Source organism: Canis lupus, chromosome 32 (genome assembly GCF_003254725.2).
Source record: "Canis lupus dingo isolate Sandy chromosome 32, ASM325472v2, whole genome shotgun sequence".
Lineage (NCBI taxonomy): Eukaryota > Metazoa > Chordata > Mammalia > Carnivora > Canidae > Canis > Canis lupus.
The window spans coordinates 24514806-24527864 of NC_064274.1; the positions used below are offsets into that span (position 1 = coordinate 24514806).

The window sequence follows — 13059 nt, forward strand, 5'->3', positions numbered from 1 at the left end:
TTGAAACTGTCCACTAATATTAGCATTAAGATCTGTTCATTTGGGAAATATATGCTATTTCTAGAATTTAGTTCTACTGCAATCAAAATGTATTAAAAAAAAGTTTAGTCAGGATGATAGCTTTAAAAATTCACCTTTTCCTTTAACTTTTCTTCAACTTCTGCTAATTTCTTATAGGTCCTAGAGAGTTCTTCTTCTTTCTTTATAGTGTGGTTCTTTTCTTGTACAAGTATCTCTTGTTGCTTTTTAAGTTCATCTCCAAGAATTCTCAATTCTTCTTGGTTTTCAATAGTCTAGAATTTTTTGAAAGTTGAGATTAAATATTACATTTATGAAATCCGATAAAAATCAGCATTTATCTCAGCCTGAAAATGAAGAAATCATGGCAAATTCTATGGGAAAAGACTGCCTTAAAAAGAAAGTTCTTTTTTTTTAAAAAAGATTTTATTTACTTATTCATGAGAAACACAGAGAGAGAGGCAGAGACACAAGCAGAAGGAGAAGCAGGCTCCATGCAGGGAGCCTGATGTGGGACTCGATCCTGGGACTCCAGGATCACACTCTGAGCCAAAGGCAGATACTAAACGCTGAGCCACTCACACGCCCCAAAAAAGAAAGTCTTTAATTTAATCATATAGATGCCAAACATCTGCTTTTTATGCTGTTTCTTTATTGCTTCACTTATATTCCTACCATGAGAATTAGAACTGGATTTAGTATTCTATCTTGAGAGGTTTGATATTTTCCCACCCTCAAGCCAAGGGAGACTGTCTCTAAGCTCTCATGAACTGATGGTGAGACTACAGTTATGGGCTTTTCATATGCTAGAATGGTTATGGTTTGGGGCACCAGTTAACAGCAAGCTCAAAATGGCAGCCAATCTTTGCTAGCATGACTTGGGCTAACCCTAGTTATAAACTTAAAACAGTGACATTCTCAAGGGTCATGACCATAGAAACACTGCAAAGTAAGACCAAGAAGAGTTACAACTTCTGTCTGTATTCTTATTTATACTTAGCTCTTTTGACCTAACAGACAATCCCAAGAATATGGAAAATTACACAAAAGGTCAGGTTCTCTTGTAATCCACAGTAAACTTCTAAAAATGCTAATTTCGATCTACCCATATTATACTGTCCCTAAATACAAAAACTAAAGTAGATTTGACAATATGGAAAACATTAACAAATAATTAGAAATGAAGTTTAGAAACTACAACAGAATAAATAAAAGAGAATACAGTTAGGAACAAATTTAACCAAATATGGACAAGATTGGAACACTAAAATCTACAACACAACACTGAGAGAACAGATAACTTATAGAAAGATATGCAATGGCCAAAAAGCATATGAGAAAATTATCAATATCCTTAATCATTAGGGAAAGGCAAACGAAAACAATGAGGTACATATCCAATAGAATGGCTAAAATTGAAATCACCAGGAATATGAAGTACTGAGTATGTGGAGTCATCAGAATTCTCTTAATTTGCTGATAGGAATGTAAAATGGTCCAACTGCTTTGGAAATCAGTTTAGTAATTTGCTATGACCCTGCTATTCCATTTAGATACTTAGCCTAGAGAAATTTTTTTTAAAGAGTTCATAGATTTATGTAAGAATGTTTACTACAGCAGCTTCATTCAAAATAGCCAAACAGTGGAGAGAACTCAAATTTCCATCAACAGGAGAAAGGTTAAACAACTTATGGTCTATCCAAAATGGAACACTACCCAGAAATAAAAAGGAGTGTAAAAAAAAAAAAAAAAAAAAAAAAAAAGTAAGATACAAAAGAGTACATGCTGTATGATTCTATTTGTATGGAGTTCTAGAAGAGATAAAGTGATCTATATTTAAAAAACATCAGGACAGTGACTATATAGGGCAGAGTGTGAGGTTAGAATTGACTGGGTCAAGGTTCAAGAGAACTCTGTAGGGTGAGGCAAATACTCTACATCTTGACTAGGGTGGAGGGTACACAAGGAGTGATATTTGTCAAAAGCCATCAGACTGTACACTTGCATGAGATGCATTTCTCATATGTAAATTATGCCTCAGTGAAGTCATAAAAACCCAGAACATACAAGACAAAAACATACTGCTAAGTAAGGATACAGTGCCAGATCCTACCATTTCAATATTTTCCCTTAAGTCAGTCTTTAACTGTTCCTTTTCTGCTGTAACACTCTCTAACATTCGTTGCAGTTCATTCTTCTCCTGTATTAAAGAAAATATATTTCTCTGTTGCTCAGTTAGCTCATTATCTTCAACATTCACAACCAGTGCTTGAGTATTTTTGGCTTTCAAATTCTGTTTTTTATCTGTGTCAACCATCTAAAATATAAATAAAGAAGAATTTCTCAATTAATAACAATTTAAATAAAAATTGCCAAAACTTACATTTTAAAATTATTTATCAGGCACTACTTGCATATACATTTAATCTTCACTCTAACCTTATGAGGTATGTACTAGTAATATTTACATTTGACAGATGAGGAAATTGAATCCCAGAGAGGATGACAGGTCCTTTGCCCAAAGTCACTCAGGTTTTGAACTCAAGAGGTCTGGCTCCAGAGTTTATGCCCTTAAGCATACTTTTGTTCATGGATAAGAACTACCTACACAGCTGTAGATAATTAAAAGTATCGTCATGTATGATAATAGATCAACCTAATTTTATGAAAGAGTAAGCTACCTCACATTTCCCCCACATTCTTTCCATCAAAAGTTGGAAATAATTCTCTATCCCTCACACTCAAGAAATCATTATTTTCAGAAGCAGTCGTATTCATACAAGGCTGGATGGAGTTTTATCATATGAGAGGGCAAAATAATTTTGATGGAAACGGATTTCATATTATAGTAGTATAATCCATCTTTCTAAAAAATATACTTTTTATATTCTGCTTAAGAAAAGCATGTTGTATAAATTCATTTATCTGTTAATAAGTCTTAAGCAAAGATAATCTAATATGTTTACTCCTTGATAAAAGGAGACAAAGACTGACATTATAATCAATGGTATGAAATTAGGTTATCACTATATAACCTTACACATCCAGGAAATAAATTCAGCTCCATATCGGCCACATATGTTTTAAAAAGTTTTAATAATAGGGGTGCCCGGGTGGCTCAGTTGGTTAAGCATCCAACTCTTGATTTTGGCTCAGGTTATGATCTCAAGGTTATGTGATCTAGCTCTGTGTCAGGCACCACGTTCAATAGGGAGTTGGCTTGAGATTCTCTTTTCCTCTCTCTCTGTCCCCTGCTCTCTCTCTCAAATAAATAAAAGCTTAAAAAAATTCTATGATAATCTACAAATGCATTAGAAACTGAAAAACAGAAAGAAAAATCCCATCCAATGTCACTAGTTTACACAATCCAGTACTAGAATTCTAGAATATTTTCTTTCAGTTTGTCCTTGAAAAAATTTTGAACACAGTAATTATGACTAATGATTAATATATGTAAAATTCGTTTTTGCTTTTTTCCACTTAGATCACATGCATTTTCCCATGCTGTTACATAATCTTCAAATTGTAATTTTTAGTAGTTGCTCAATTCTCTTAAATGAGTTTGGACAAATCTATTCTCTTACTGTTGGCAGCATGCATGAGTTTCTGACAATAGCAAACACAGAGCTAATTACATGAGAACTTAAGGTAAGGAAAAGTCATTGGGACTAGCTTGTCAGATACTGTAATTCAGAAACTTGCATCTATACTTCTAAATGTAGGAATGTACACAAAAACAAAGCAGGCTGAGACAAAGTATGTGAGAATACCCAAGGTACATTTCAGAACTGAACTCAGCCCAGAAAGTATTTCAGCTATCATGAGCAAAATCTAACAGATATTATAAAATAAAGAAAAAGAATTGTGTCTTTTACATTAGATAAGCTTACTAATCATTGTTTAAAATTTCTGTTGAGACAGACTAGAGGAACTGCATTTCTAGAGAGAAACATCAGGCAGGATTCAAATTGGGCACTCTAAGGGAATTCATGAGAGACCTACTAATACAGCCCTCTGGGGCCCAGATGAATAGAGGGATCCACATGAGATTCCATCATGAACATGTTAACAGAAGACCAAGCTGATCCTACCCTTCTATCCCAGATTTGAGAAACTCCAAGAAACAGAAAAGTGCCAGTAGGACATTTTTTATGAACACAGATGATTCTAACATAAACTTAATACCACAGACCAGCTGGTTCCAGTGAATAGAACTCTCCCTCTCCCTCACTCTGCTGCCATTGCCCCTTCTCAGGGGGCCCTATGATTGCATTTTACATTTGTTTAAAGCAGCTATTAATTTTGGCTTATTTTCAAAAATCTTTTCAAAAAACCTTCCTCTAATGAAAGTGAAAGTCAGAAATTTCAAATCAAGGTCAAACGCCTTTGGCTCATTTGGTGGATCCAAACTATAGATAAGCTGAGAACACAAGATATTTAAAACAAGTGAAAAAGCTTTTCTAGGAGAGAAGAACTGAAGCATAGGGAGAGGGAGGAAAAGCTTTTCCAAGGCAAAAATACTGTACCCCATGGGAAAAATAAAAGCTTGCTTATATAGAATAGTAGATAAATCTATATAAAGATTTATTTACATAAGCTGGAGCTTACTGAATTATTCTGAAGTAGTTATTTGCTTTTATTTAGTAATATGTCCATCTGGTGACTTTTCTGTTTGCATATAATATGTAGTTTTAAAAAATTATATGACCATATAAAACCCAGTTGCCTTATCTATATACATACATATCTACATAGACTATTCCAAGCTATGGATGTACAAAAGATTATTTCATCAGTCTCCCACTGATGAATGTTTTAAATTCCTGGTAGCAAATATTCTAGATTAAATAGTATTAAGTACATAAAATTGAAAGACAGTAAATGAATCCATCGTACAAAATTATATGCAATCACCTGTTAGAGACTGAATTGTGTCCTCCTAATATTCATGTTGAAGCCCTAACCCCATGTGGCTATATGTGAAAATAAAGTCTTTAAGGAGAGTAATTAAGGTTAAATGAGGTCATAAAACTGGGGTCCTAATCTCATAGGACTGGTGACCATTCATTCATTCATTCGTTCATTCAGAGCCAGATGTGGGGTTCAAACTCACAACCCTGAGATCAAGATCTGATCTGAAATCAAGAATCAGTTGCCTAACCAACTGAGCCACACAGGCGCCTCAGGATCAGTGTCCTTTTAAGTAGAGGAAAAAACATTAGTGCTCTTTCTTAGCTCAAGTATAAGAAAAAGGCCATGTGAGGACACAGAGGGAAGGTGCCATCTGCATGCAGGGAAGCAAAGACTTAACAGAAACCAAATTTTCTAGCACCTTAATCTTGGACTTTAGCCTCCACAACTGAGAGAAAGCAAATTTCTGTTATTTTAGCTACCCAGTCTGTGATAGTTTGTGATGGCAACCCTAGTGGACTAACACAGCTCTTAAAACAAAAAACAATGTTGGCAAAATGAACACCAATAAAAAATAAATTTATAAAAACAAACAAACAAACACAACATTAGCCTTTCTTGTGTATAATTAAATAACCTTATTCTCCCAAAAAAAAAAAAAAAAAAAAAAAAAAAGACGACCTTATTCTCCTAAGGTCGCAGGACAAAATGAGCCATACCATCTAGAATAAATTAAGGTTGAGATTTAAGCCTCTAACATTAATATTTTTTTTCTAACATTAATATTATAGCACAAGCCCTAGAAATAGTCATAAATGCAATATACACATTGATTTTATAGTGAACTCTAAGCAAGTTTCATATTTAAAATCTGACATAAAACCAAGTATTTTAGAATTCAGAGGCGTTTTCAAAGACATTAAAAATACATCAGGCCTCTGAAAATATCAGCTCAAAGTTCAAATGAATTTCTCTCTTTTTGTTTCAAATTGATTGTAAGCAGTTATATCTGAAGTTATTTCAAAGACATTAGGGTTATGCTTGTAAATTATTTTAGTTACTAGCACAGTGGATGATAAATGGGATTGAGACTATCATTATGTTCTTAAGTGTTTCAAGTAAAAGGGAAAACTCATCTACACATATATAAAAACTTTGGATGGAAGCACTATTTTTACCTCTTCCTGGAATTCATCCTTAGCTTCTCCTAGGTTTTCCTCTGTTTCCAAATGCCTGGAAGTTTTCTCAGCAATTTTCAGTCTTAGTGTGTTAATTACTTCTTGGTGTTGTTTCAAAGCTTCAAGAGCATTTCGTAATTGTTCTTGGGTGTCTATATTCTTTGTCAGAAAAACGGAAAACAATTTCTGTTAGAATAATGTGAACCAGTAGGAATAACTTTGTAGTGACTACTTGAACGTGAATGATGTTCACGTTTAAGTGATGGCTCCTGTAATATTTGTATGAAGAGGCTCTGAGTTTTCAGAGTTTACTCAAAGCCTTACCATGTTTACAGTATCCTGAATGTCACTTTTGAGTTGGTCCCTCTCAATCTGCAGGCTCTCCTGGAGTTGTTTTAGGTCATCTTTTTCTTGGGTTAAGGTTCTTACTTCTACCAAGGTTTGCTGAAGTTGCTCAGCAATCAGTGTTTTTTCCTTTTCTATAGTTTGCAGCCTTGAACCTGTACTTTCTAATTGTTCCTTCAGCTCTTCCACTTCATTTAATCTTTTTTGACTCTCAGTTGTTTTTTGTAGAAGTTCTTCAGATTTGGGAGAAAGCTTTAAAATAAGAAGTAAATGTGAAAAAGCAGAGCACTCCATGGTGTATATATATGGAAACTAAACCCCAGAAGACTACAGATCACTTCCCTAGAGGGTGTCTTATACCAACCTCTGTGTTGCTCAAAGCATCCAAACTTAAACCAAGTTTTTGAGCTTGTTCAGAGAGATTTCCTAATTCCTGATTCATTCTTGCATTCTCTTCAAGGACCATCTTATACTTTTGCTCTAATTCAATATGATGATTTTTAAAATCTTGGAATTCTTGATCAGTGCTTTCATAATTCAACCGGATAGTTGCTAGATCATTTTTAGTTTTCCCAATTTCTTCAAGTAAATCTTGAATTCTACTTTCCTTTTGAACTACTTCAGAATTCAATTTCTCTCTTTCCGATGTTATTATATAGAGCTCTTCAGATTTATCATGTATCTATGGAAAAGAAATAAAATTTAGCTCTGTGAGCAATGTGTGATCTACTGAAGCAGTTGTCAGGGAAAAAAGAAAGAGTTTCTTCTGGGGCAGGGTGGAAAGACTGTAACTAAGCAAAGCTTTGACCGAGGAAAGGCAACATTTTTATCATCACCAACCCCTTAACAATGTATTATCCTTTTTAATACATTAAAAGTTTTGTTTTCTGATCTCTTTGGGTTCTAGTAAGAAATGCATGCATAAGGGACACTCAGAAACATTTCATTTCAATATGTGCCTTTATTTCCTTATCTATCATTCTATTTTCTAACCTCTTGGTGTGTCAGACATTTTATGATTTTTCTTAGAATTTGACACATTTTTTTCCTAAAGCCTTTGAATGCAGCTCCGATTTCTAAAAATGTAATCCCTGAATAGTTTAAATAATTAAGCTTTATTTGAATTATTATTTAAATAAGCCATAGCCAGCTTATAAAAAGTAAAATCATTGTGAAAGGTAAGGTAGAAATGGTGGGAAGAAGAGAAGTGAACTAAAGCAGAGACCAAGGACAGGGATAATATAGCAGGGCTGTTTCAATCACAGGCTGAGGATAGGAGGTGCATCTATGAAGCTCAACTATTGGTTGAGCTAAAAAATAGCAACTACACTAAAGAGTTTTTAGGATGACTGAATAAAATAATGTTTCTAGAGTTCTTTAGCATGATGTCTGTCATTTGGTCTTCAAACACTTGTCATTTTTATTTCTTTTAGAAAGGCAGAGAGAAAGGAAAGGCTGGTAGATGGTTTATGGGATTATTCACTAGCCTACAAGATTTACACTGATTTCTAAACTATCACTGCCCTCCCTGATATCTCATTACTCTTTTTTATTCAACATAGTGATAAGACTAGTGCAAAAAAAAAAAAAAAAAAAAGATTAGAAAAAGGATGGGCCATAGAACTCTGTTTAAAGAATTTATTTTTAAGTTATCTTCCTACCCAATGTAAGGCTTGAACTTACAACCTTGAGATCAAGAGTCTGCACCCTCATAAAATCTTAAAAAAAAAAAAAAAAAAAAAAAAAAAAAAAAATTGGCTCAGCAGTTTAGTGCCTGCCTTTGGCCCAGGGCGTGATCCTAGAGTCCCAGGATGGAGTCCCACATCAGGCTCCCTACATGGAGCCTGCTTCTCCCTCTGCCTGCGTGTCTCTGTCTCTCTCTCTCTGTGTCTCTCATGAAAAATAAAATCTTAAAAAAAAAAAAAAAAAAGAGTCTGCACCCTCTACTGACTGAGCCAGCCAGACACCCCCTATAGAACTCTGTTTATTTATTTATTTTTAAATTTATTTTAGAGTGCGGGGGGAGGAGCAAAGGGAAAGGAGCAAAGGGAATGGACTAAGTGCAAAGCTGCTGCGGGGCTAGATCTCACCACTTCCGAGATCATGACCAAGCTGAAACCAAGACTTGATGCTCAACTGACTGAGCCACCCAGACACCCCTAGAACTCTGTTTAAATGCAACATTTGAGGACTGTAGAAATGGTTGCAAGGTGGATAATGTTACTAAGTATACTGTTAAGTATGCTTTGAAAATGTGTTTTTACGTCTAGTAGTAAAAATCAGGAGGAACTACAATCATTTCTATTCCCAACAAGCTGAATGAAATGTTTATAGTCTCTTGCTTGCTACTTTAAAATAAACTATGGCAAAATATTTAAAGTGCTATCACAAAGGTTTTTATTTCAAAAGAAGAGTTATTTGCTTGAAAATGTGTTTACCTCTTTCCTCAGCATTTCTATTTCTGAGGGTAAAGATTTCAACGCTGAGAGCAACTTAACTTCTTTATGCAAAGCTTCATTTTCTTCAACTTTTTCATTTAGTTCTCTCTGGAAATCAGTAATCTTTCTTTCCAGTTCCAAATTACAGAGCAAACCTAGGACATTTTAGGTAAATTAAATAAAACAGCTTTCAGTTATTGTAACAATCTAAATTACAGGCAAAGTTAGATCATTTAATCAGACCATATAAAATTTATTAAGGAAAGAGTATTGGTTAACAGGTAACCTGATTGTTAATAGTTCTTCAAATTTTAACAATTAGATTGTTACTTTTTGAAAATTAGGTCCAATTTATTTGAAAAATAATTCCTAAACCCTTATGACTCTAATTCCATGGAAACAGTTATAAATAGTAATACCAAATGATACTGAAACTTATATTAGTCTATTAAAAAAATCAGATCAGAGAATAATAGATTTCTTTTTCTTTTTCTTTTTGAATAATAGATTTCTAATCATTGAAATGTAGTCACAAAATCCTTCATGTAGGTTTCCAGATAAAGTCAAATCTGCAAAGAGGGAAGTCTGAAATTATGAAATACCTTTTGGAACTTTGCCATCAATAAGGGAGGTGAGTTTCGTTATCTCATTAAATGAAGATTGTAATTCTTTTTCCAGATCAACTTGCATTTTCTTTTTTGCCTCCAACTGTCTTTGATATAACTGAATATCATTCTCCATTTGCTTGTATCTACTTCTAAGTTCTTTCTATTAAGAAAAATATTACAAATTCACAGAAATGTACTGATTGTAAAAACTGCTTTATTATAAATATTATAGGAATCACTTACCATTTTCTCTTTCAGCTCCAGATTTTCACTTCTAAGAAAGGCTGATTCTCTCTTAGCATCAAGGACTACAGTTTCAGCATCAAGTAAAGTCTGTTTCATTTGTTTTAGGTCTTCAGTGCTTTCCTATACACATGATAAAAATAATTTAGTGAAATCTAACTTTCTGAGAATTGGAAAAGACTTTAGAGAACACGTACACAGATGTTATTCCAGATAAATAAAAAAATAGTGAAAATATACTAATTATCAAATGTGTATTTAGGAAAGATGAAAAGAAAGATTTTCCATAATAAAAATACTTTAAAACCTCTGATTATATTTTTCCACATTATAGTATTACATAGACTGAAGAAATTTGCTATTGTTTATAAAAGGTTAACCCACAGGGATGTCTGGGTGGCTCAGTGGTTGAGCATCTGCCTTCGGCTCAGGGCGGGATCCCGGGCCTGGGGATTGAGTCCCACATGTCTCTCCCTCCATGTCCCCCTCTATGTCTCTGCCTTTCTCTTTGTCTCTCTCATGAACAAATAAAATCTTTAAAAAAAAAAAAAAGTTAACACACAATTGTTTCCTATGTATTTTTAAGTTATTCTAAAACATGGTAGGTGAGTAGTTCATAGTTAAAATTAAGTATATGAAACCACAAATTAAGACAAAAAATCCAATAGACAAACAGGATGAACGGGCAACTCATAGAAAATGCAAATGATTGATAAATACATGAGAAGATCCAGTCTCTGAGTGTCATTTTAAGATAATATAATTTTTTATCTTAAATTCAGCTTACATAAATTCAGCCATCCATGTGTTTGGCAGAGTATTAATGCACAATGAACAAATGAATAAGTTGGATGAATAAAGAGAAAGAAATAACAATTTTTAAAAAGTGGGCAATTCTGCTTGCCACTCTATCAATAGATACTCCAGGATCAGATGAAACTGCTTTTCTTCCCATGACCTTACCATAGTAAGATCACTTTCACAACGGATTGTCATTAATAACAGGTAATAGAAGAGTACCAAGAGAAGGTAATAAAAAGTATTCTGAAAAACTCAAATGAAAACAAAAGAACAGAAACTGAAATTCCAGCTAGAATCTGCTAACTTCTTAAAGAGAATGTTGAAAATGGGAATCAAACTGATACTTTCTTGAAGCAATGAGGAGGACCAAGAGCAAATAGAATAGAAAGCAAATAGCGAAAATTAACAATTTCACCATGAGATTCAATTTAATGCCATATCTTATACCAACTAAAGTCATCTAGAGCTACAGTTTCTGAAAAATACCAAACTGTTAAAATACTTATTTAAATTATAGTGAGAATGCATTAATATTAATGAAATTTATAAAACCATGCTCACTCATGATACGTATAGTTCTAGTTATCAATATCAACATAAGAGCTTACCTGGAGATACGGACTACATACTTCTGCATGCATTTGCATAAAACAATTAGAAATAAAAATGTTGGAATAACTTATTTTTTTTTTAAAGATTTTATTTATTCATGACAGACACAGAGAGAGAGGCAGAGACACAGGCAGAGGGAGAAGCAGGCTCCATGGAGGGAGCCTGACGTGGGACTCGATCCCTGGTCTCCAGGATGACACTCTGGGCTGAAGGTGGCGCTAAACCTCTGGGCCACCGGGGCTTCCCGGAATAACTGATTTTTAATGGAAGTTCATCTTTAACTGACTTATTCTCATTCAGAGTGATATCCTCAATTCTCTACAAATGATTCGTTAACTACACAATGGCAATGATACTAATAGTCCCTCTTTCATGGACTTATTGACAAAATTAAACAAAATACAATATGTAAAACAATTACAAGAGTGCCTGACATAGAGCAGGCTCAATATAAGTATTTGCTGTAATAATGATGATGGTATACTAGAAATGCTTAACATGACTAAACAACAAAATAAACCTGATTTTTACCGATGAGTAGGACAAGTCCGTTTTAATATCTTCTGACTTCTGAGAGTCTATGTATTTCTGTAGCTTCTTAATCTGGTCTTCCTTTTCTCTAAGCAGCTCTACTTTTGAACTTAGTTCATTCTATAAGAAGTGTGAAACATATTTTATTGGATTTAAATTTTAGGGGATTAAAAAGTTTAAATAGTTGATAGTTTTAAATAAAGTTTAATAGTTTAAAGAGTGAAATTTTAAAAAGTTGATATTTAAAAGACAAAATGTTCTATTTTCTGAAATCATGTTCAATTACATATACTGTACATTTTATAGTTCTAGTTCCTTATAATAGAAATACCAACATAAATGCTCACCTCAAGGTCTTGATTATACACCTCTGCATGCTTAACTAAATTCTTTAAGTTGGAAATTTCATGAATTAGTTGCATCTGGAAGAGCATGTGAATAGACAACAGAGCAAACCAACAGTTAATAAAGCAAAAAAAAAAAAAAAAAAAAAGAGAGAAAGAAAAAAAAAAAATAAAACTCCCAAAAGACTGCTTTACTCACTGATTCAGAAACACCAAAACAGTAAGAGCACCTCATTATTTGAAGATACAAAACAAACAGAAACATGATAAGCCAAACAAAAAAAAATCCCCAAACCTCACAAAACAAGCAAACAAGAAAAAACCCTCAGCGTGGCCCAAGTAACAGTTATGTCATCTGTTAATAATGCTATAATGTTAAAAGCAAATTAGTACGCATCCCTTGGAGGGGATAAACTGGTAAGCAAACTTAAAAAAAAACCACACTTTTAATAGATCTTGTTTTGGCTAAGTTAAATGCAGTTGTGTATTTATTTTTTTTTCTTCCCATCAATTATCCATTTAGCTTTAAATGGCATACTTTCTAAGGATTTGTGGTTTAGAATTTAGGTTTGGTTTAGGGTAGTTTCATGTGGTGCCTTTACAATAATATCACCATTCACTAAAGCTACAGAGATATGTATAGGACTACCAATTATTACCTTGTTGTTGACTCATTCTACAGAAAGTATTGGAATGATGATTTATTGTTCCTATTTTTTTAACTGTGTAAAGTATAAAGAATACTTAAAGATTTAAGAATTTCTCTTAAAGTTTCCTTTCCATCAAATATCTGGTGCATTAAATATTTGACACTTTTGTGTCAAAACATGTAAATGACAATTTGCCACAGATAAACATTTTTTCTTAGAATTATGAAATTTTCATAATTCGATGAGTCCTTAAAAAGTTAAAGGCAAGGTAGGTGGGGGGTTGGGGTAACTGGGTGATGGGCATTAAGGAGGACAATTGATATAATGAGCATTGGGTGTTATATGCAATTGATGATTAACTGAACTCTATACCTGAAAGT

At 33.5% G+C, this 13059-nt stretch overlaps 1 protein-coding gene across 6 annotated transcripts in view; it reads right to left on the reverse strand.

Annotated features, from left to right (window-relative positions):
* The window catches only part of CENPE (centromere protein E), an 82904-nt gene that overhangs the window by 39135 nt on the left and 30710 nt on the right, over positions 1 to 13059 (reverse strand). For 5 of the 6 annotated variants that reach the window (XM_025422898.3, XM_025422891.3, XM_025422886.3 and 2 more), the window contains exons 17-26: positions 12033 to 12107; positions 11686 to 11805; positions 9742 to 9864; positions 9493 to 9658; positions 8891 to 9045; positions 6817 to 7134; positions 6432 to 6704; positions 6108 to 6266; positions 2132 to 2335; positions 135 to 293 (exon numbers count right to left, since the gene is read on the reverse strand). In XM_025422898.3, coding sequence (XP_025278683.1) covers positions 135 to 293; positions 2132 to 2335; positions 6108 to 6266; positions 6432 to 6704; positions 6817 to 7134; positions 8891 to 9045; positions 9493 to 9658; positions 9742 to 9864; positions 11686 to 11805; positions 12033 to 12107 — 1752 coding nt within the window. The remainder of the gene's footprint in view (positions 1 to 134; positions 294 to 2131; positions 2336 to 6107; positions 6267 to 6431; positions 6705 to 6816; positions 7135 to 8890; positions 9046 to 9492; positions 9659 to 9741; positions 9865 to 11685; positions 11806 to 12032; positions 12108 to 13059) is intronic. The other variant, XM_025422889.3, reaches the window with a different exon arrangement.